General features: G+C 40.3%; 1 protein-coding gene across 1 annotated transcript in view; it reads right to left on the bottom strand.

Annotated features, from left to right (window-relative positions):
* The window catches only part of Snw1 (SNW domain containing 1), a 36,123-nt gene that overhangs the window by 3,903 nt on the left and 7,557 nt on the right, over window positions 1-24,663 (bottom strand). The window contains exons 3-11 of the mRNA XM_004649376.3: window positions 17,898-18,059; window positions 12,629-12,724; window positions 12,432-12,538; window positions 10,900-11,004; window positions 10,057-10,126; window positions 7,311-7,376; window positions 4,992-5,108; window positions 3,090-3,231; window positions 490-586 (exon numbers count right to left, since the gene is read on the bottom strand). Of these exons, the coding sequence (XP_004649433.1) occupies window positions 490-586; window positions 3,090-3,231; window positions 4,992-5,108; window positions 7,311-7,376; window positions 10,057-10,126; window positions 10,900-11,004; window positions 12,432-12,538; window positions 12,629-12,724; window positions 17,898-18,059 (962 nt within the window). The remainder of the gene's footprint in view (window positions 1-489; window positions 587-3,089; window positions 3,232-4,991; window positions 5,109-7,310; window positions 7,377-10,056; window positions 10,127-10,899; window positions 11,005-12,431; window positions 12,539-12,628; window positions 12,725-17,897; window positions 18,060-24,663) is intronic.

The following is a 24,663-nucleotide window of genomic DNA, read 5'->3' as shown; positions in this document are numbered from 1 at the left end:
TTCTGTTCAAAGATCTGAGTTCCCTTTTCCATATCCCCAAGCTTCTCAATTCCAACTAATTATAGAAGGTGATGGAATAAAAGTTACTTCTAGGGAAAGTGAGTTTTGCTAAGACAATGTATCTAAGTGTAACAAAATTAGGTGCTATCATATTATTGAGCTAAAGAGGAAAGGGAAAATAAAAAGTGAACTCAGTCAACTAAAGTGCTTTTACTTTAAAAAGGCACAAAACTGCACTCTTTTTTTTCTTCAAAGTTTATTCATTATTTATTTGAGGGGGAGAAAGAAAGAATAGGTGTGTCAAGGCCTCTAGCCACTGCAAACGAGCTCCAGACGCATGTGCCACCTTGTGCATCTGGCTTACATGGGTCTTGGAGAATTGAACTTGGGTCCTTTGGCTTTACATGCAAGCAACTTTAACCATCAACCCATTTCTACAGTCCCAAACTGCACTATTTGTAAGTTGTATTTATGTCAAGTTGTACCTACCTCTTATCAGGAGCTGCCCTGGAAAGGTTCCGATCATGCTGTCTCTCTTTTCGCCTGTCGTGCCGGATTTCATCTCTTTCACGTGCCTCTCCATCCTCTGTGCGGACACATTTGGAAATGGCACTGTCACCACATTCATATTTTAAACAAGAGACCCTCTTTCACCATAGCTAGAAAATTCCATATGCTTTTTTCTTTTCATTGTTAGAGACGGTATTCCTATATAGACCAGGCTTGCTCAAACTCTGGATCTAGTGTGCCTCAGCTTCCCTAGTCTTCGTATTATAAGGGAGCATCATCAGTTCTTCGTAGCCTCAATCAGTCCCTTTATCCTCTTGCAATTAATTTAAGTCCAAGAAGTTGTTTTTTTGTTTTGTCGTGTGTGTGTGTGTGTGTGTGTGTGTGTGTGTGTGTGTGGGCTCCCCAGTCTTGCTACTGCAAACACCAGGTATGCTACTTTGTCTCCAGCTTTACATGGGTCCTGGGCAATTAAGCCCTTGTCAACAGGATTTGCAAGCAAGTGCTTTTAACCACTGAGCCATCTCCTCAGACCAAATAGTTTAGTATTTTAATGTAAATTGCAGACTCTAGCTGATTTAATACGCCATCTGCAACTTACTCTGAAATGCATCAAAGTAGAAAGTTGGACTGAGATGGAGGAGATATGAATGAATAAATGATGAAATTTAATGATGTTAATTGTTTAAATAAATTAACCATAGAATCTAGATAGGGGGGATATGGGAACTCTATATAATGTTTTCAACTGTTATGTTTGAAAATTTCATAATAAAGTATTAGGTAAAAAGGAACCAGGAAGGTTTTATTTATTTAATAAAGGACTTTATGGTTCTGGTCCACAGGGACTGGGTGTATCTTGATCTGCACTATAATCATGTCCACCATTATTTTTCTCTATTCACCAGTCTGAGGGGGGCACAATATGGTTAAAAGCAGGTAGTTTAGGGGTCCAGGATGCAGTTCAGTTGGTAGAATACTTTCTTAGCATAATGCTCCAGGTGCAATGTGAAGCACCATATAATGTGGGTATGGTGGTGCACACTGTCATCCCAGTGTCCAGGAGGCACAAGCAGGAGGATCAGGAGTTCAAGGTTATTCTTACCTATATAGGAAGTTTAAAGCCAGCCTGAGCTACACAAGACTCTCAAGAATTAAAAAAAATTAAGTGCTTTGAAATCAGCTGATCTGGATTCAAATCCTATCTTTACAAAACAAATTAGCAACAAGTCCTTATGCATGTAACTGTGCAACTCTGTCCATTAGTGTCCTCTTCTATAAAACTGACAGTAGTAATACCACCAACCACACAGCACTTAGGGTTGTTGTAGGAATTACATGAGGTAAAATTCTCAAGAGTGGGACCTATCACATTGCATACTAAGTAAGTAGCAGTTTTTGCTAATATCTGGCAAGAGGTTCCCCCCCAAAAAATATTTAGAATTTCTCCAGAGTGATTTTGGGTTCTTAATTATTATTTTTCCGAGGTAGTGTCGGTCTCATTCTAGCCCAGGCTGACCTGGAATTCACTCTGGAATTCACTATGTAGTCGCAGGGTGGCCTCGAACTCAACTGTGATCCTCCTATCTCTGCCTCCTGAGTGCTAGGATTAAAGGCATGTGCCACCATACCCAGCTCTCCCCTAATTTTCTAACTACGACTTACTATGTCCTCCAGGCTGGCCTGGAATACTCTTTATGTAGCCCAGGCTAGCCAGAAGTTCATGATCTTTTTGCCTCAGACACCCAAGTCATGGGATTTCTAGTATTCTCCACAATGCTTAGCCAGGGTTATTTTTTCTTGTCTGTATTGTGTACTTACTAGATCTTGACTGTTGTATTGCATCCCTTTCTCCCTTACTAGGAGAAAACATGTTTACATGTTTACTACTCGGTATGAACTTTGGAAAGACTAAATAACTGCACTTAGCCAGATTAATTTAAAAAAATCAGCAATACAAATTTTTCTAAATTAGAATGTACCTTCCTACTCTTTTTTTCCCCTCTGAAGTAGTGTCTTGCTCTAGTATAGGCTGACCCGGAATTCACTCTATAGTTTCAGGGCAGCTTCGAACTCATGGCAGTCCTCCTACTTCTGCTTCTCTAGTGCTGGGATTAAAAGTTTGAGGCACCACACCTGGCTTCTTCACAATCTTAATTACAGACTAATGTGCATGGCCAAATAAAGCCAGATATAAAATATTGCCAAGTCTAATAATTCGAAAATACATTAAGCTGAGATGGGAGATGGCTCAGCTGGTAAAAGCATTTACTGTGCTAACACAATAACCTGAATAAAGTCATGTATGGGCTGGAGAGATGGCTTAGTTGTTAAGGAACTTGCCTGTGAGGCCTATGGATCCAGGTTCAATTCCCCAGATCCCATATAACCAGATGCACATGGTGGCTCTGGCATGCCCATTCTCTCTCTAGTAAATACATAAATAAAAATAAAAATCAGATGTATAACCCCAGCACTTCAGGGGCAGAGACAACAGGATCCCCGGGGCTCTCTCCCTGGTCAGCTAGTCCAACTGACAAATAAATGTACAGCTTGAGGTTCAGAGACTGAAAATGCCATACCTTTTTCCACATGGGTTTTGATTCCAGCTCTCCTCTCTCTGGCCTTCTGGGCCATTTCTCGAAGTTTCTCTTCATGTTTTTCCTTTTCTTTCTGTGCCATTTTTCTCTCTACTTGGGCACGCATTTCCACAGCTTCACGAGCCTATTTAGTAAAGTGAGAAAGAAAGACACTGTTGTGGGATAAATATTTACAAATACCATAACTACCTATCTAATTTTTTAGCATAGGGCTGGAAAGATGGCTTAGTGGTTAAGTGCTTGCCTGTGAAGCCTAAGGACCCTGGTTTAAGGCTCGACTCCCCGTTACCCACATAAGCCAGGTGCACAAGGTGGCAGGCACATGCATCTGGAGTTCGTTTGCAGTGGCTGGAGGCCCTGGTGCACCCATTCTCGCTGTCTGTTGCTCTCAAATAAATAATAAATAAACAAAAATTTTAAATTTTAGCTTATAAAAACAATTAAATGGAAACCATATACACTGCTGTTCACTGGAATGAAGGACCCTATCTAGAAGACTTGGTAAGGTTAGCTTTCATGCTAGGAAATGTTTTAATGGTTGCAAATAAAGTAACCTCAGTCAATCTGCAATGACAAGTATATTTCTAATGCTTTCCCAGAAATGTTTTTTTTTTTTTAAACAGTTACACATGTCTTTCTTTTTTTTAATTAATTAATTAATTAATTTATTTATTTATTTATTTATTTATTTGAGAGTGACAGACACAAGAGAGAAGGACAGATAGAGGGAGAGAGAGAGAATGGGCGCGCCAGGGCTTCCAGCCTCTGCAAACGAACTCCAGACGCGTGCGCCCCCTTGTGCATCTGGCTAATGTGGGACCTGGGGAACTGAGCCTTGAACCGGGGTCCTTAGGCTTAACAGGCAAGCGTTTAACCGCTAAGCCATCTCTCCAGCCCCCCAGAAATGTTTTAAATATGTAAAATTCGCTGAACACAGTAGTGCATGCCTGTATCCCACCACTAACAATGTCTAGGCTGAAGGATCACTTGAGACCAAGAGTTTGAGACCTACCTGGACATCAAAGCAAGAACCTAAACCAGTCGCAAAACAAACAAACAGAAAGTCTTAACCTATACCTGAGACTTTTTCTTGTTTTGTTTTGTTTTTCTTTGAAGTAGGGTCTCACTATGTAGTCTCAGGATGGCTTTGAACTCATGGCGATCCTCTTACCTATTCCTCCTGAGTGCTAGGATTAAAGGCGTGCATCACCACCCCCAGCTGAAAGAGACTTTTTTGAAGTAGTTTCTCTCTCTAGCCCACACTGACCAGGAACTCACTCTAGCCACAGGCTGGCCTCAAACTCATGGCAATCCTTGTACCTCAGCCTCCTGAGTGCTGGAATTAAAAGTGCACTACCATACCTGGCCTAGGTACTTGTTTAAAGGTAGTTTTTATAAGGGTAGTCATTGTGATACAGTAAACATACTGTTCTATCTTCTAAATATATGCCAAATACATGAACCTTGAGGTTACACATTAATACCTTAGTTACTTGTATGATTCTTATGTAATATTGATATCTAATACCATTAAAGCATTAATTAGAATGTTTACCCTTTCCTGCAATTGCCCTTTTGGGGGACATCTACATCTAAAATACGAGGAAAATTAAAAAAAGTTCCTAGCAATCTTCACAAAACAGGATCACCTGGGCAACCATTACGCAGCAGGCCGTAAAGACAGATCACTACTGGTGGAGGATGTGAGTGTACAAAAGTTGGGACCACATGTGGAGTTGTAAGTAGCACCTGTTATCATCCTTAGCACATGTAAAAAATTAATCTATCAATACTCAGTGCGATGGAAAAATTCACTGGGCCTTAGGTAAACAGCACTAGGCTCACACATTATCAAGAGCATTAAACCAACTGTAACAGACCAACCTTTCGATCAGCAATGTACAGAGCTTCAGCCAGCTTGGCAAAATTTTCATTTATATGTACTGTCTGAAGTCCTCTTCCATCAGCAGCAAGACGTTTGTCTAATGGAATTGTATAGCCCTAAGGTGAAAGCAGACAGAAATTATCAGCACTGCAGAGCTATAATATAGAGCACTATATAAAATAAATTAACTTAAAACACATCCATGTAGAAGATCACTTAAAATTCTATTCTGTACCTCTTACACAATTATGTAAAACAGTAACTAATAATGACTATTTTGAATAAAGGATTAAGTACTTCACATTTATGGTCTTAATTATACATATACAAAGTTGATATATTTTCCATTTTACAAGTGAAAATAGTGAGGCAGGAAACTTAGGTACTGGTATTAAGGTCAAACAATTAAATTCTTAAGTTGATGAATTACGATTAGAATGCCAACCCAAGTTTTTAAAAAAGCAATTATGTTAATAATTATGGATTATGACAAAAAGGAAATCATACAATCAAACAGCCAAATAGTTGTTCCATGAGGAAAGCTAACAGCCATATAAAGGAAGCACAACTGCTCGTGTTTTCTTGTTTCTGTGATGTGTTGTGTGTATAGTATGTGTGATGTAGTGTGTTTCTGTTGTATGCACATATGTGTGTAGAGACCCTAAGAATGGCCAGGAGTTCTCTTATCGCTCTTCTGTGTTATTTCCTTGCAATGGAGTATCTCACTGAACCTTCAGTTGTTTTAGGTCAGACTGGCTGCCCAGTGAACCCCAGTGACTTGCTAGTTTCTGCTTCTTACAGAACTGGGGTGTATGGACATGTGTGGCTATGTCTATGTTTTTATGGGGGTATATTAAGGATTGAACTCAAGCTTTGTTAGACCTCTTAGGTCCTCATGAATGTGTGGCAAATGCTCTTAGTTACTGAGCCTAATTATATAGGTAGTTTTAATCTGATATCCTGTCTTCATGACTTGTTAGAATCTTTTAAGTTTTAGTACATAGCAAAAAAAGATAGTGTGCAACATAATCAAAATTCTCTTTTTTTTTTCGAGGTAGGGTCTCACTCTGGCCCAGGCTGACCTGGAATTCATTATGTAGTCTCAGGGTGGCCTCAAACTTATGGCGATCCTCCTACCTCTGCCTTCCGAGTGCTGGGATTAAAGGCGTTTGCCACCACACCTGGCAACAATTCCACATTTTTTGAGGTTTTGCATCCCATTTCAGTACTCAAGGAATAATAATTCTATCTAGCCATAAAACTTTCTAGCTTAGCTTTGCTTTTTCACATTTTGGACAAGACTTCCAAATACTGCTCTTTTGTCCGCTGTCTCCTAATAAACCAGTATCAGCCCTATGTGGAGGGGCACACCTGGGATCTCAGCACTTGGGAGGCTGAGGCAAGAGGATCACAAGTTTGGTCCTGGCCTGTATATCAAGTTCTAGGCCAGCCCTGTCCAAAAAACCATGAATATAAAATCCCATCCCTCATCCAAAAAGAACATCTCAAACAAACAAAAGACCATATGCTAACCAATCTAAGTAAGACTAGCCACTGACCTTTGTGTTGGATGAGTTCAACAAAAGGAACAATTCACATTTAATCTACAGCTAAAGCATTTATTTCTTCACTCATCAAGAAAGGAATCATGAAATATGACTTGGTGAATATAGAGAACAAAGATCAACAATTAGGAAATTTATTCCATTTTTTTAAATAGATTCTTTAATTGAGTCCTAAAAGCTCTGGCAAATAATTGAGATATGTAGACTTTATTTCTAGAGACAAGGTCTCACTATGTATCCTAGCTGGTCTTTAACTAGTTACCCTCCTGCTTCACCTTCCCAAGCACTAGAATTATAGGCACCATGCCTGGAGTTATGAAGAATTTAAGTAGCTCAAGCATCCAGTTGTAAACAGAGATGAAAAACTGGAAATTCAAGCACTGAAAATGCTCAAACAGTGCTTGTTATTTCTCATATGATCACTTAAACAGGTTTAACTTCTTCCAGAAATAATTTCAAGATATAAATTTGACATTTGTAGAGGATACTATCTTGAACTAATAATATATTTTTTTCATTTTCTTTTCTATGTGCTTCTCATACACATAATACAACACAGGAATGTACATGGTATCCATGTGACTGGTATACTAACATTTCTATTATACTTGAAATAGTCACTTTTTTTTGGTAGTGCCCAGAGTCTCATACACATTAAACTTATAGTCTACTGAGTTTCCCAGGCTTCAATTCTTTCTTGAGTATTTCCCACTGCCTATAATACTAAAAGCCTAATATTATGACAACTTTTACCTTTGCATTCTTCCAGTTGGAAATACAAGGAGGAATCTTCCACTCTTGTTGTTCCTTTACGGTCATCTGAGTTGAGAAGAAAGCAGAGGACAATTTTAGACTTATAACCTACCTAAAACCCAAGTGTAATCTTTTCTCACCAAAGACACCTTTCTTTGAAAATTTTTCTTTTATTATTTATTTATTGGGGGGGGGAGGCAGATTGAGAACAGGACCATTAGGGCCTTCAGCTGCTGCAAACGAACTCCAGATGCATGTGTCCTGGAGAAACAAAACACCTTAACTGCTAAGCCATCTCTCCAACCCTCAAAGACAGCTTTATACTTACTGGTATATGACAGATTTTTATCAAACTTAACCTACTATAAAAAATGAAATCAAATCCAGAAATTATTTTTTAAACAAATGCTATTAGTTTTCCATACTTAAAAGTGATGTGGAGGCTGGGGGGATGGCTTAGCAGTTAAGGTGTTTGCCTGCAAAGCCAAAGGACCCTGGTTCAATTCCCCAGGACCCACATAAGCCAGATGCACAAAGTAGTTCATGTGTCTGGAGTTTGTTTGCAGTGGTTGGAATCCCTGGCACACCCATTCTCTCTGCGTCTTTCTCTCTCAAATAAATGAAAAAAAAAAAATCCTTTAAAAAATCATTGAAAACCAAAGTGATATGACAGGGTATGTGGTGGCACATGCATTTAATCCCAGCACTTGGGAGGCAAAGTTAGGAAGACTGCCATGAATTCGAGGCCACCCTGAGACTGCATAGTGAATTCCAGGTCAGCCTGAACTAGAGTGAGACCCTACCTCAAAATAAATAAATAAATAAAATAACAGTAAAATAAAAAAATAAATAATGTGGGCTGGAGAGATGGCTTAGCGGTTAAGCGCTTGCCTGTGAAGCCTAAGGACCCCGGTTTGAGGCTCGCTTCCCCAGGTCCCACGTTAGCCAGATGCACAAGGGGGCGCCATGCGTCTGGAGTTCGTTTGCAGAGGCTGGAAGCCCTGGCGCACCCATTCTCTCTCTCCCCCTCTATCTGTCTTTCTCTCTGTGTCTGTTGCTCTCAAATAAATGAATAAAAAATTAAAAAAAAATAAATAAATAATGTGACTGTGGGCTGGGAGAAGTGGAGGGAAAAAAAGATGATGTAGCTACATAATACTCTTCATGTGAAAGAAATCCTGCTCATTCCATTAAAATCATAGTTTAAGCTGGGCACGGTTGCACACAGCCACTTTAATCCCAGCACTAGGGAGCTAGAGGTAGGAAGATTGCTGTGAGTTCAAGGCTACCCTGAGACTACATAGTGACTACATAGGTCAGCCTGAGCTAGAGTGAAACCCTACCTCGGGGGTGAGGGGGGTGGGGGAAGGGAACAACAATAAAAAACAAAAAAAGCAAGCAGAGTTTAAGTTACCAATGTTAAACCTAGAGCTAACATTTTATAAGAACATTCCAGAAACTATACTTTGTAGTTTTGATTAGGTCACTATCCTTATTGGATACTGTAAAACAAATTTTAAAATAATTTCAGGATTGAGAGATGGCTCAGCAGTTAAAAGTACTTGTTTGCAAAGCCTGGTGACCTAAGTTTGAATCCCCAGTACCCATGTAAAGCCAGATGCATAAAGAGGTACAAACCTCTAGAGTTTATCTGTAGTGGCAAGAGGCCCTGGCATGCTCACTCTCTCTTCTTGCAAACAAATAAAATAAATATTAAGGGCTGGAGAGATGACTTAGCAGTTAAGGCAAAGCCAAAGGACCTAGCTTTGATTCCCCAGGACCCACATTAGCCAGATGCATAAGGGGTGTACGTGTCTGGAATTCATTTGCAGTGGCTGGAGGCCCTAGCACGCCCATTCTCTCTCTGTCAAATAAATAAAAATATTAAAAAATTAAATTCAGGCTGGAGAGATGGCTTAGTGGTTGAAGCACTTGTCTGAGAAGCCTAAGGACCCATGTTCAACTCAACAGGTTCCACATAAGCCAGAGGCACAAAATGATGCAAGCATGCAAGATTGCACATGTGCACAAGGCAGCACACACACGTCTGTAGTTCGACTGTAGTGGCCAGAGGCCTTGCCATGCCAATTCTCTCCTTCCCTCCCTCCCTCTCACACACTTATAAAACAAGGCCACTCTGTTGGGCTTGCCTCAAAATAAATAAATAAATAAATAAAAATAAAAAAATTCTGTCAGGGTATTGACATGTACCTGTAGGATAGGCTACTTATAACGTTAATAATCTTGAGCTTAAAAAAAAAAGACTGTGGCGGGGCTAAACAGATGGCTTAGCAGTTAAGGTACCTGCCTGTGAGCCTAAGGACCTAGGTTTGATTTTTCAGGTCCCATGTAAGCCAGATGCACAAGGTGGCACATGCATATGGAGTTCATTTGCAGTGGCTAGAGGCCCTGGCATGCCCATTCTCTCTCACTCCTTCTTTCTATCTCAAATAATAATAATAATAATAATAATAATTAAAAAAAAGACTGGGGCTAGAGAGATGGCTCAGCAGTTAAAGGTACTTGCTCGCAAAGCCTGATGACCCAGGTTTCATTCCCCAGCAGTCTCATAAAGCCAGATCTACAAAGTAGCACATGCCTTTGGAGTTTGTTTGCAGTGGCAGCACGCCCTGGTGCACCCATATTCACTCTGTCTGCCTCTTTCTCTCTATTATTCTCTCAAATAAATTTAAAACTAAAATGTTTTTGTTTTTTTTTAAAGACTGTAGACAATAGCAAGGCATACCTTTCGACTAGGAGAATGCATTACAGGGGCAGGAGGAGAAGGTGGTCCCCGGGGAATCTTCTTATTAATCCTGAAGGACAAATCAAAGAAGAGAATGAAATACTTTCTCACCTCTTAGTTACTAAATCTCAAGTCTGCTCTTCTCATTATGGGGTGTGTATAACACTTCAGAAAAAAACAGACTGTGTAATAAATGGTCACCACACACCTATCACTTGGCTTCATTAATAAAATGTGGCCAACTCTGCCATTACTTCACATTATCACCATTGCACAGCAATACACTTGCAGTGTGAGATGTAACAAACAACAATCAAGAGTGAACACATTCAAGCTGGGTGTGTTGGAGCATGCCTTTAATCCTAGCACTTGGGAGGCAGAGGTGGAAGGAGCGCCGTGAGGTCAAGACCGCCCTGAGACTACATAGTGAATTCCAGGTCAATGTGGACTAGAGTGAGACCCTACCTTGAAAAACAAAAATAAAATAAATAAATAAATAGCAAGCAGACACATTCATTACCCCAAAACCTTCTGTAGATCCTTCTGCTCTCTCCTTTCTTCCCTCCAGTCCTACCCTTCTTCACAATGGCAACTGTGATCTACCATCTACTACCAAAGACAGTTAAACTTTGTAGAGTTTTAGTTAGATGTAATAGTAATGGTATTATGTGTTGGGTTCTCTGGCTTCTTTCTTTCATCATAATTGTTCTGAGATTCATCCATGTTAGGACTACCTTATGCCTTTTTCCATACTGATGTACCAAAGTTTGTTTTATTCATTTGCCTGTTGCTGAACATGCTAGGCATTTTTCTTGTTTAATATTTCAAGAACCAGAGACTTACTTGAACCGTGGAGGTTCCATTGGATCTTTCTGCATTTCTACCATCCGAATAACTCTCTGTTTAGCTCCAGAGTTGAATGCTACTCCTTGCTGGGATGGTGTGTATCTAAAGAAAGAAATTAGGGGTGAGATTACTTCAACTTTTCAGGAGAGATTTACGTTCCAGTTAGTCCTATACTTTCAATTCCTTTCATAAAGTATTGACTAAATTATTAAATATTTAAGCACAGCAGCCAGAAACAGATAAGAAAACTAGAAGTTATGAGTTACAAGCAAAACATGAGCTTAGGTAGTAAATACAATCCATCCTTATCCATTTGCCAACCTGAAAGGTACATTTATTCAGTTTCATAAAGAGATCTAAATATACAACTATGTTGTAAGTGCTGTTTGACGAAAAATAGCCATGATAATTCCAATCAGACAACTTATAGGTAGCAATTTTTAAAAGAATTTTTAAAATTTATTGAGAGAAAGAAAGAGAGAGAATGGATGATCCAGGGCCTCTAGCCACTGCAAATGAACTCCAGATGCATGCGTCACCATGTGCATCTGGCTTACATGGGACCTGGAGAATCACACCTGGGTCCTTAGGCTTTGCAGGCAAACACCTTAACCACTAAGCCATCTCTCCACACCACAGTTAGAAAGTTTTAAAAATTAATCATATGCTACAGCACAGAGTGGCAGAAGCCCTACCAGCTGAGTTTTCCCTTACTGCCTGAATTCAATTACTCCCCACACAAACATCTGGTTGAGTGATGGGTCTTAAAATTTAGATGATAGGGGCTGGAAAGATGGCTTAGTGGTTAAAGGAACTTGCCTGCAATGCCTGACAGCCTGGGTTTGATTCCCCAGTACCCACATACAGCCAGATGCACAAAGTAGTACATGCATTCAGAGTTTGTTTGCAGTGGCAGGAGGCCTTGCCTGCTCATTCTCTCTTTCTCTCAAATTTAAAAAAAAGGGCTGGAGAGATGGCTTAGCGGTTAAGCGCTTGCCTGTGAAGCCTAAGGACCCCGGTTCGAGGCTCGGTTCCCCAGGTCCCACGTTAGCCAGATGCACAAGGGGGCGCACGCGTCTGGAGTTCGTTTGCTGAGGCTGGAAGCCCTGGTACGCCCATTCTCTCTCTCTCCCTCTCTCTGTCTTTCTCTCTGTGTCTGTTGCTCTCAAATAAATAAATAAAAATTAAAAAAAAAAATTAAAAAAAATATATTTTTAAAATTTAGATTATAAAGATGTTCATGAAATACAACTGGAAAACTTTAAAGAATGATTATGGTTTGAATTATATTCCACAGGTAATTGTTAATTTCTAAAGCAGATCAATAAATTCCCTTTGACAATAGTGTATGGCATCTTAAAGTGATATTAAAAAAACTCAACTGTCTTCAGAGTCAATAGGCTTCAAAAGTTTTTTTTTTTTTTTGAGATAATGATTGATAATAGTAACTACATAAGATGGTGAGAAGACAATATTCCTACCCAAATCAATCTGGGAATGAAACTAAGCCTTCCAGGCATAGTTCTTACCGGATGTACTGAGCAGGAGCCAGCTTATCAGCAGCTCGAACTGGCATAGCTGCGGCAACCTTCTGCGATACAGACTTCTCTAAGGCTACCCTTGTCTTTTCTGTTATCTGAAATAAGAAGTGCAATTCTGAGTGGTCTGGAAGCTAACAGGATACACAAGCCAGCCGAAGTGATTATATGCATCAGTTCCCACTTACTTCTTTAATAGCTTCCTCATCAGGTCTTTGCAGGTCTGGATCATCTGCATTCATAACCTCCTTTGGAACCAGGTCAGTGTATTTGCTATAAATGACCTAAAATGTTCAAACACAAGCAGACTTAAGAATGGCACAGAATGAGAGGAAGCAACCTCATTAAGTCATTTTAGATGTCAACATGTCCTCCCGGCTAACTTAAAAATTTAGGATGGTCAGTGTTGTCCATTAGATTTTAAAAACAAGGAAGCATCACATATATACACAAATTGCTGCCCTGGTTATAAGTTAACAATATTCCCTTGACCCCATGCATTTAAGCTATTTGAGCTCTTTTAATCAAGTCAGGATCTAAATAAATGATGCCAACAAAATCTTATGCATCAGTGCTCTCTATTTTTGAAGCTCACTAGAACTCGAAATTAATGATGATATAAATTGCCTATAGCACCATTATTTTAGATTAAAAACTCATCAGAATTTAAGTCAGGTTACCAAATAATTTCCAAACTTATTAGGCCTAGAAAACTTCACTGACCCCATCCTACTTATGTTTTTCTTTTCTGGAATCAGTTCTATTCACAGGCTAAGAAAATGAACATGTGCTATAATGAAAAAACAGATCATTTTCTTCTATAAGGAGGCAAAAATAAGAGAAAAAACATAAATGCAATTTATTCTGTAAACAAATTTAGGACTGCTGTATGAATTCTACTAGGCCCAAGAATTTTTTTCTCCTTCCTTCCTCCCTCCCTCCTTCCCTTCCCCTTTCTTTCCTTCCCTCCCTCCCTCCTTTCTCTTTCTTTCCTTCTCTCTCTCTCTCTCTCTCTTTTTTAGGTAGAGTTTCACTCTAGCTCAGGCTGACCTGGAATTCACTATGTAGTTGCAGGGTGGCCTCGACCTCATGGTGATCCTCCTACCTCTGCCTCCTGAGTGCTGAGATTAAAGGCGTGCATAACCACACCTGGCTACCAAGAATTTCTTTTAGTCTAAATGATGTGCTAAGCTTACTTTCAGGCCCACTTATACTTCCTGAATATTTTCACCAAAACTATGGCAGATTTTTAAAAAAGAGGAGATGCCATAAATTTAATAAAGAATAAACATTGTAGATTTTAATACTTTAGTTAGAAATTCACATACATACAAAAAAGTATAACTCATAAATAAGAAAGGAAAAACTCCAAGACACTCGTGATCTTTAAATTTTAGCTTAAAAAAAAAAAAGGTATGATCCTAGGAGTGATACTCTTCTAAGCCATCAGTTTGGGTTCGATTCTAGTATCTTCATTACAGACAAACATATAAAGCTTTTATTGAGACTTTATTTGGTCAAAATACTCAAATCCAAAAATAATTAAAACTGTCTAATCCACAATAAAAGTCTGGAAAGATATATATAATTGTAGAAACAGTTGCTACCCTGTGGTAGTGAAATAAGAGAAAAGCAGCCAGAACTGAATTTTTTTTTTTTTTTTTTTTTTTTTTGGTTTTTCAAGGTAGGGTCTCACTCTAGCTCAGGCTGACCTGGAATTCACTATGTAGTCTCAGGGTGGCCTCGAACTCTCGGCGATCCTCCTACCTCTGCCTCCCGAGTGCTGGGATTAAAGGCGTGCGCCACCACGCCTGGCTCAGAACTGAATATTTTTATAAACCATCTTTTACTATTGAAGTGTAATACTTGTGAAATTTTTAATTTTTTTTTTTTTTTGAGGTAGGGTCTCACTCTAGCTCAGGCTGACCTGGAATTTACTATGTAGTCTCAGAGTGGCCTTGAACTCACAGTAATCCTCCTACCTCTGCCTCCCAACTGCTGGGATTAAAGGTGTGTGCCACCACGCCTGGCAGTTTTAATATTTTTTAAGATACAGTCTTATGTGGTTTAGGTTGGCTTCAAATTTTCAACCTTCCTGCCTCAGCTTTACAATGATGGGATTGCAGGTGTATATTACCATACCCAGCTCTACTTTTTTATCTAAACAAAGGAAAACAGGACATCCAGGCTTTGGCCACAGGCAGCTAGGAAGGAGTAGGTGCATCTAGCAGGTAGGAAGTTATAAATTATCCATTTAGGTTTGGATGTGATTAAGTAGTGTTTTAAGGGAATCTAGATACTCCTAGAGTCTTATACACAAAAAAATGTAAGACTGTGGAGTCCAGCAAAAGCTGAGCTGGACAGAGATTTCAACAGTCATCAGCCTATATGAGTGGCAACTGAAGACATGGAGAAACCAGAAAAAAATTGGTTAAAGCCTTTTGTCAGAGTCACCTCAGCGAACTGGCTGAGGTAAGCAGTGGGCTGAAGCAATGGGAAGTGAAGGAAGCAAAAAATCAGCTTCTAGGAAGCTTAAGGAAAGAGTAAGGAAATAAAAGTGAAAAAATTGGTGGTATCTACAGGGAGCTTTTGAACATAGTTTTTCTTTCAAATGATAAGAAAAGCAGGATTTATAAGAGGAGGTTAAAGACAACTGGTGAGGTTACCCAGGCAAAGGGAAGCATTGGTAAAGGAGAATACACACATCAAGGTAAAGGGTTTTTAAAAATTTTTTTGGAGGTGGGGTCTTACTTGAACCCAGGCTGACCTGGAACTCATTTTGTAGTTTCAGGCTGCCCTCAAACTCAACATCCTTCTACCTCTGCCTCCTGAGTGCTGGGATTAAAGGTGTACGCTACCACATGTGAACAGAAGGAATCTTTTGTGGAAAGAAAAGGAAAAAGACAAGGGCAGGATAAAGAAAGCTGACAGTTTTCTGTTTTCTCCTATCTTTATGCTAAAACAGACGGGAGAGTCACCTGCTTAGGATGCCTCAGGACAGAGAGGTGCACGAATCATGGCTTGGAAGGAGTCTTGGAGTGGGGGAGGAGAGGATAGGGCTGAAACAGGACATACAAATTTGAACGACTGCATTTCCCCAAAAGCTCAGAAGCCATGATGTGGGGGAACAAAGGATGGATGCCTGTGCAACCTTAGAGGTAAAATGAGACTGAGACAGAGAGGGAAAGGACAGGGGCCGAAGGCTCAGAACTGTCCTTCCCAGCTTCATCAATTCTAAAGAAATCCTGTGCTTATATCTTAAATGTTTATTTACAAGGAAAAAAAAATGAAACTAGGTCTTCTTAAAAACAGTTCCTTGTATCTCACTATAGTTGCTGTATGATGAGATTATTTTAAGTAAATTTTATTTTTGGTCTTTGGATTACTTTGTAAAAATTATAAATCTGGTGGCAAATGCTAGTTTTGTACTTAATCTATGGCAAAAGGAGTTTATGTAACTTATTATGTCAAAATGAATCCTTAAAATGAGAGCTAGGATGAAGCTCAGTGGTAGAGCCCAAGCTCAGCACCCATACAAATGCCTGCCTGCTGTTGTATTCCCAGCACCACAGCAAAAAGTACATAATTAAAACAAAGCAATGGCTTACGTATACTGTTAAGTATACAGAGATTTAGATGAGGTTACAGACAACAAAATTAAAAGCTCATTTTGGGATGAGGGGGTAGCTCAGATGTACAGCAATTGCCAGCATATGAGACTCCAAGTTCCATCTCACATAGCCAAAAGTCCCTACTTGATTTAGCTAAGATTTTGAGATTATAGACTTTTAAATGTTCGTTAGCACCTTTAGAATGTTAGTATAGAGGGCTGGAGAGATTGCTCAGTGGTTAAGGTGCTTGCCTACAAAGGTTAATGACCAGGGTTCGAGTCTCTAGCACCCACATAGAGCCAGATGCACAAAGTGGCACATGCATTTGGAGTTCATTTGCAGCAGCTAGAAACTCTGGTGCACCCACCCTGTCTTTCCTTGAAAATAAATATACAAAATATAGAATGTTAGTATATAAAATAATTGTTTTGAGGGCTGGAGAGATGGCTTAGCGGTTAAGCGCTTGCCTATGAAGCCTAAGGACCCCGGTTCGAGGCTCGGTTCCCCAGGTCCCACGTTAGCCAGATGCACAAGGGGGCGCACGCGTCTGGAGTTCGTTTGCAGAGGCTGGAAGCCCTGGCGCGCCCATGCTCTCTCTCTCCCTCTATCCGTCTCTCTGTGTCTGTCGCTCTCAAATAAATAAATAAAAAAAAAAATTAAAAAAAAATAGTCTTGGATGCTGCTTATTAAAAAAAAAAATTGTTTAGAAATGTAAATCAAACAAAAATGGAAGATAACAGCTATCATGGGGCTGGAGAGATTGTCCAGTGGATAGGTGCTCTTGTGCAAGCATGAGGGCTAGAGCGGCCTGGATTCTACAAGTTAGCATCTCTAGATCCCACATAAAACTGCTGAGTGCAGCCATGTGCTGCTGTTATAACCCCAGGCCCGCAGGGAAGCAGAGATACTATAAGCTCTGGAAACAATAAAAAGAGACTCTGGCTCAAAAAAATACAAAAACAAAACAACCCCCCCAAACCAAACCAAATCAAAAAACAAGACCACGTGGAAGATGACAGTGGACTCCTGAGGTTCCACTGCAGCCACCACAGGCAAATGACCCCCATCACAGGTAAGCATATGGGTGCTGCAAGGGTACGTACATCATACATGTGCATACACCACACTACATCACAAACATACACACAGGTCAAAAAAAAAAAGCTATCACTACCAGCAGGAGGATTGAGTTTAAAAAAATACAAAAACTATAACCAGTTGTTACTAATTTATGGGGAATTTCAAGGCACAAAGTTACTGCCAGGTATTGAGGTTAACTTTAAGTATACTCCAATAGGTACTTTTACTTTATTTTGGTGCTGGGGTCACATGCAGGGCTATGATGTTCTAGCGCTCAGATCTCTAATTTCTCTGCTTTTTTTTGGTTTTTCAAGGTAAGGTCTCACTCTAGCCCAGGCTGACCTGGAATTCACTATGGAGTCTCAGGGTGGCCTCAAACTCATGGTGATTCTCCTACCTCTGCCTCCAGAGTGCTGGGATTAAAGGCCTGTGCCACCATGCCAGGCACTTCTGTTACTTTTAACATGACCTAGATGACATGAGTTGTTGCACAAAATTAAAAAAGAAATTTCAGGCTGGAGAGATGGTTTAGCAGTTAAGGCATATGCCTGCAAACCCAAAGGACCTTGGTTCAATTCCCCAGGACCCACATAAGCCAGATGCTCCAGGTGGCACATGCACCTGGAGTTTGTCTGCAGTGGCTGGAGGCCCTGGTGCACCCATTCTCTCTCTCTCTCTCTCTATCAAATAAATAAATAAAGTTAAAAAAAAAAAGAAACTTCACAAAATATTTATCAGTAAGGAAAGACTATCATATAGAGATTACCTTGTCTTTTGACTGTCCTTGTCGAGCAATTGCATCATATTTAATTTTCCCTTCAGGATCCACCTGAATGGCCAATGCATTTGACATTTTTTTTTTCCGTCCCATATCCAGCGGATACTGGGCCACGTGGATCTCTGGAAAAGCACCTCCATCTCCAAAATCCTGTATGTTAAAAGAAGTACACAGAATTATTTAATAGTAGTAAGAGATTCAAGACATATCACTGAGTCTATACTATACGTTAGTGACACAACAGTAAACAGAGGTCTCTGATTTTGGGTAATTCACATTTAGAAGGCAGATATACAAACATACACCCTGGGTCAAATGAGCACCATGCTGGGATCTCAGGCCCTGGGAGGAGGAACTTTCAGTAGAGTAGTCAGGATAGTCTTGGTAGAGAAACAGCATGTGCATAAAGTCTCAACAATGAGAAAGCAGTCAGGGGAAGATCTGAGGGAAAAATTTCCCAGGCCAAGCAAACAGCAAGTATGAAGGCTCTGCTGTAAAACTGAGTGGGATCATCACTTATGGAGGACAGAAATGACACTAAGGCTAGGCACAGTGGTACACACCTTTAATGCCAGCACCTACGAGGCAGAGGTAGAAGGAGTTCTGTGAGTTTGAGGCAAGCATAGAATTAAAGAGTTCCTGGTCAGCCTGGGCTAGAGTGAGACTATACCTCAAAAAGAAAAACAAAAAAAGTAAGGGGATGCTGAAGAGATGGTTTAACAGTTAAGATGCTTGCCTACATAGCCAAAGAGCCCAGGTTTGATTCCCCAGGACCCACATAAGCCAGATACACAGGGTGGCAAATGTGTCGGGAGTTCATTTACAGTGGCTGGAGTCCCTGGCATGCCCATTCTCATTCTCTCAAATAAATAAAGATGAAATATATCTTAAAAAAAAAAAAAAAGAACTGACACCAAGGTTGCATAGGTAGATGAAAACCAAATGATGAAGAGCCTTCCAAGCCATGGCAAGCAATCTGGATTTCATACACATGGCATGAAGAAACTGAACAAATGGTTTAGTACAAAGGCTCTATTTTAGCATGTGCACATAGAGTAATAGGTAGAGCTCTGCTTAGGAGTATAAATGTAAAGAAGTTTCTTTGGAGTAATATCTTATTAACATATTTATTTACTGACATGAGAGAAACAAGACTTAGAAATGAGTCATCATATTTTCTCCTTCATTAATTTTTTTTTTTTTTTGTAAGCTGGGCTTGGTGGTACAAGTCTTTAATCCCAAAATAAAACCAAAATTAAAACCAAAATAAAGAAATAAATTAAAAAGTTTGTGTAGCCGGGTGTGATGGTACACGCCTTTAATCCCAGCACTTGGGAGGCAGAGGAAGGAGTATCGCCATGAGTTTGAGGCCACCGTGAGACTACATAGTGAGTTCCAGGTCAGCCTGAGCTAGAATGAGACCCTACCTAAAAAAACAAAAACAAACAAAAAAACCCACAAGAAGTATGTGTGTGTATGTGTGTGAGAGAAAAAGGGAGAGAGAGAGAGAGAGAGAGAAACAGAGAGAGAAAAGATGGAGAAAGAAAGAAGGAAAGAAAATGAATGAGGATACCAGGAACCCCCCACTGCAAATAAAGTCCAGAGGCATACACCACATTGTACACCTGGCTTTACATGGGTAGTGGGGCACTGAATCTGGGCTGACAGGCTTTGTAAGAAAACAGCCTTTAACAGCTGAACCATCTCCCCAGCACCACCTTTTATGATTTTTTTTTTCCAATGCTGAGGAATGAACATAGCCTAGCAAGTAGTCATCCATGGGCTAAATCCCCAACCCCCACCCCCTTTTTCTTGGCTTTTCAATGTAGGGTCTTGTTCTGGCCCAGGCTGACCTAGAATTCACTATGTAGTATCAGGGTGGCCTTGAACTCATGGTGATCCTCCTACCTCTGCCTCCCAAGTGCTGGGATTAAAGGCATGCACCATCACACCTGGCATCCCAATCCCCCATTTTTAAAAAATTTATTTCATTTACTTATTGGCAAGAGAGAAAGAAGCATTTGCTACCTTGTGTATCTGGCTTACATGGGACTTGGGGAACCAAACCTGAGTCCTTTGGTTTTGCAGGCTAGCGCCTTAACTGCTAAGCCATCCCTCCAGCCCACCAATCCCCCATTTTTAACTGGACCCAGGGTCTCTGCATACTAGGAAACTATGTAGGCACTCTAACACTGAATATATTACTAGCCTGAAGACTATATGTATTTATGCATCTTGTGTATATGTATATAATTATTTCCCTCCTTTGGAGACATACAATACTGACCACACTGGTTTCCAACTCACATTCTCAAATGATCCTGCTTCAGCAAGCTACTGGGTATTACAGATGTGCACCACCACTCTGGGCTCATATTTCCTTACTTTTATTTATTTGCAAGCAGGGAGAAATAGAGAGGAGAGAGAGGAAAAAAAAAACTGGTTGGGCCAGGGCCTCCAGCAACTGCAAATCACCTACAAATGCATGTATCATATTGTACATCTGGCTTTATGTGTGCACTGGGGAACTGAATTGTATTGCTGTAGTCCAGGCTGACCTGGAGTTCATGGTGATCCCCCTACCTCTGCCTCCTGAGTGGTGGAATTAAAGGCGTACACTACCACGCCGTTATATATAATTATTTAAGAGAAACTGATTTTTAAAGTAGAAGACATTAAATCTGTTAATGCTTAATATTTGCAGAATAAATAAAATTAACTGTATTACTTTTTTAAAAAAATTATTTGCAAGCTTTAACTTAGTACCCTTATTTAATTCTTGTAACTCTTCAACATCCTATTTGCACATGGAATAATATTCAAGTTTAGGGACCTGGGGAGACAACTCAGCAGTTGAAGGGCTTGTAAAGCCCTCTGGCACAGGTTCAATTCTCCAGCACCTACATAAAACCAGATGGAAAAAAAGTGGTGCAGGCGTCTGGTGCTCATTTGTAACAGCAAGAGACCCTGCTGCACCTACACACACAAAATAAATATAAAAGAATTCAGGTTTAGAAATATTAAATGATTCCCCAAGGTCTCACAGCTATCTCATATACATGACTTGAACCCTGATTTTTTTTTTTTTCAAGGTAGGGTCTCACTCTAGGCCAGGCTGACCTGGAACTCACTCAATAGTCTCAGGGTAGCCTTGAACTCATGGTGATCCTTCTACCTCTGCCTCCCAAGTGTTGCGATTAAAAGTGTGTGCCACCATGCCCAGGTGAACCCTGATTTTTTTACTCCAAAGGCCTTATGGCTAACAAGATAGCTTAATGGTTAAAGTCATGGATAGAGTGCTTTCTACACAAGCCTGAATATCTGAGGTGAAACCCCAGGCCCCAAGTAAAAGCAGAAAGCGGTGGCAGGCTTTTGGAATCACATCACACATACTGTGATGTACAAGGTGGAGACAAGGATTTCTTGGAAGCTCAATGACCAGCTAGCTTGGCAAATGCACCCTTGAAGGAGAAACAAGAGACCCTGCCTCAAATGAGGTAGAAGGTGAGGACTGATACCAGAATGTTGTCCTCTGATCTCCACATGCACACCTGCACACACACGAACACACACACACTCGTTTGGTGTGTGTACACGAACATCCAGGTCAATACAGGATAAGCATCCCTAATCTGAAAATTCCTAGAAGCCACACTGTAGTCTCAGAGTGATCTATTAAGAAAAACATTAAAAGGGGGCTGGAGGGATGGCATAGCAGTTAAGGCAATTGCAATTGCCTGCAAAGCCTAAGGACCCAGGTTTGATTCCTCGGGACCCAAGATAGACAGATGCACAAGAGGGTGCATGCTCTTGAGAGTTTGTCTGTAGTGGCTGGAGGTCTTGGTGCACTCATTCTCTCTCTCTCTTTCTCTGTCAAATAAATAAGTAAAAATTTAAAAATTTTTAAAAAAGGGATGGTACATTGCTGGTGCAAAGAGTATACATAGTTTTAAAAAAAGAAAAACTTTGAAGTTAATCATTGGCAGAGTGTTTACTGAAGAAAATTATAAAAATATCCATTTCTAGAAGACTTTTACAAATACAGTATTTTATTAGATCTCAAATATTTGAGTTCCTACACACAACACACTTAATTGCTAAAGAGAGATTTAAATTTTGAAGACCCACAGAATAAAGTAGATAGAGATATTTTCTTACAAATTAAGCAGAAATGTCTTCCCAAGAAAAGTGCTTCCTGTACCCAGACCATCAATTTGACACACACTCAGATTTGCTAGAGTTCCTCGACTATAATAAGCACTTCAGAACTGTAGATATAGCATTATGTGGTCATTAAGCTTGCCGGAAAATCATAGCTTTTACTCCGAAAACTAGAACAAAATGCCTTCTTCCACAGAACAGTCACTCCCCTCAAAGCATCCATGGTATTTCCAGATTAGCTGGCCATTTTAGTTTGATTTTCAAATAAACTGTCTGCTCTACTGGGATATATGAAACCTTTGATGATGAATTAAGATTTTAAAAAGCTAACAACCCCTAGATATCATGAAGATGAAAGTCAAGGCTGAGATTCTTCTATAAGTAAATTAGACCTGCTACCCCCATTCTGCAATCTACTGAAAGGCCTCAAAAAAAAAAAAAAAAAAAAAAAAAAAAAAGACAACAACAAAAAAAAACTTATTTAGCCAGGTGTGGTGGTGCACGCCTTTAATCCCAGCACTCAGGAGGCAGACATAGGATTGCTGTAAATTCGAGGCCACCCTGAGACTACATAGTGAATTCCAGGTCAATATGAGCTAAAGTGAGACCCTACCTCGAAAAACAAACAAACAAGCCAGGCATGGTAGCTCATGCCTTTACTCCAGTACTTGGGAGGCAGTGGTAGGACTACTGTGAGTTCAAGGCCACCCAGAGACTACAGAATGAATTCCAGGTCAGCCTGTGCTAGAGTGAGACCCTACCTTAAAAACCAAAACCAAACCAAACAACAGAAAAACCAAAAACAAAAAAGGGGGGGGGGAGTGAGAGCCTAGTGGTTAAGGCACTTGCCCGCAAAGCCTAATGACACAGGTTCAACTCTCCAGAAACCACGTAAGCCAAAGGCACATGGTAGTGTAGTGGCTAGAGGCCCTGGCTTGCCCATTCTCTCTTATAAATAAAAATATTTCAAAAAAGAAAAACAGAAACAAAGAAAGTATAGCCTTTCCTCAAAAGAGACATTAGGAAGCCAGGCATGGTAGTGCATGCCTTTAATCCCAGCCCTTGGGAAGCAGAAGTAGGAGGATTGCTGTGTGTTCATGAGACTCCATAGTGAATTCCAGGTCAGCCTGAGCTAGAGTGAGACCCTACCTCAAAAAAAAAAAAAAAAAAAAAGGCTCACTAATTATACAATGCTAATCACCATTACCTTTCTGCTCCAGATAAAAGGATATTATAGTCTCCTTGATAATCTTTTCTCTTGCTATGCTTCTCACAAATTACTCTCAGAATAAAAACAAGAATAAAAATTCCTCCCAAGTTCTGGGATTAAAGGCGGATGCCATGATGCTCAGCTAAAAATTCCTTAGTAAGACTGGTCTTCACATTACAATTCATAAAGACCAGAGGAGGGTTGAGAGAAAAACAAGAACCAAACAGGCAGTATGCCAGAGCAAGATAGGATCTAGTTGGGAGCTCACTTTCTAAGCACTACTAAGTTTGGTAGGCAGGAGAATGACAAACATAGGAGAGAAGGCACAGATGGCTTTTGGCATGAAGCTAAACAGCAAGTTTCAATCCAAAGGCACTCTAGTCACACCTGGAGGCAGATGAAAAGTGACAAGAGCCCTTCCCATTTGTGAAGCAAACCAAGACAACGAAAATAACTGAGTACAAAACTGAATGGTATAGTTAATTCACATTTTTTAAAAAGTTTTATTTTTACTTATTTATTTAAGTGAGGAAAAGAGGGAGGGGGAGAGAGAAAGAAAGAGAGAATGGGCACGCTAGGGCTTCTAGCCACTGCAAACAAACTCCAGACACATGTGCCACATTGTGCCTCTGGCTTCTGTGGGTCCTAGGGAATCGAACCAAGGTCCTTTGGCTTTGCAGGCAAGCAACTGCTAAGCCATCTCTCCAGCCCCTTAATTCACATTTTTGAAAAAACTGTGAGTGTATGTGTGAAGCAGAATGCAGGCACCTGTGTACCATGGCTTGAGTGTGGAGGTCAGAGGATAACCTTGGGTGTCGGCTGTTGCTTTTTTTTGAGACAAGCATGGTCTCTTGTTTGATGCTGTATGTACCAAGCTAGCTGGCCCACAGGCTCCCAGGGATCCTTCTGTGTCTGCCTCTCATCTCACCTTACGTGTGCTGGGATTACAAATGTGTACTACCCACTAAGCTTTACACGGGTTCTAAGGAGCTGAACTCAGGTTGTCAGGCTTCTGTAGCAGGTGCTTTACCACTGAACCATCTCTCCAACCCTCAATTTATATTTTCTGTTTTACTTACTTACTTACTTATTTATTTATTTGGTTTTTTTTGAGGTAGGGTCTCACTCTAGCCCAGGCTGACCTGGAATTCAGTATGGAGACTCAGGGTGGCCTTGATCTCACGGCAATCCTCCTACCTCTACCTCCTGAGGGCTGGGATTAAAGGTGTGCGCCATTACGCCTGACTTAAATTTTTTATTTTTTTTATTTGAGAGAGAGAGAATGAGAATGGACGCACAAGGGCCTTCAGCTACTGTAAACAAACTCCAGATGTATGCGCCACCATGTGCATCTGACTTACATGGGTCCTCAGGTTTAGAGGG

The sequence above is a fragment of the Jaculus jaculus genome, chromosome 7 (genome assembly GCF_020740685.1).
Source record: "Jaculus jaculus isolate mJacJac1 chromosome 7, mJacJac1.mat.Y.cur, whole genome shotgun sequence".
NCBI lineage: Eukaryota > Metazoa > Chordata > Mammalia > Rodentia > Dipodidae > Jaculus > Jaculus jaculus.
This window is presented reverse-complemented; position numbering and strand designations above follow the sequence as displayed.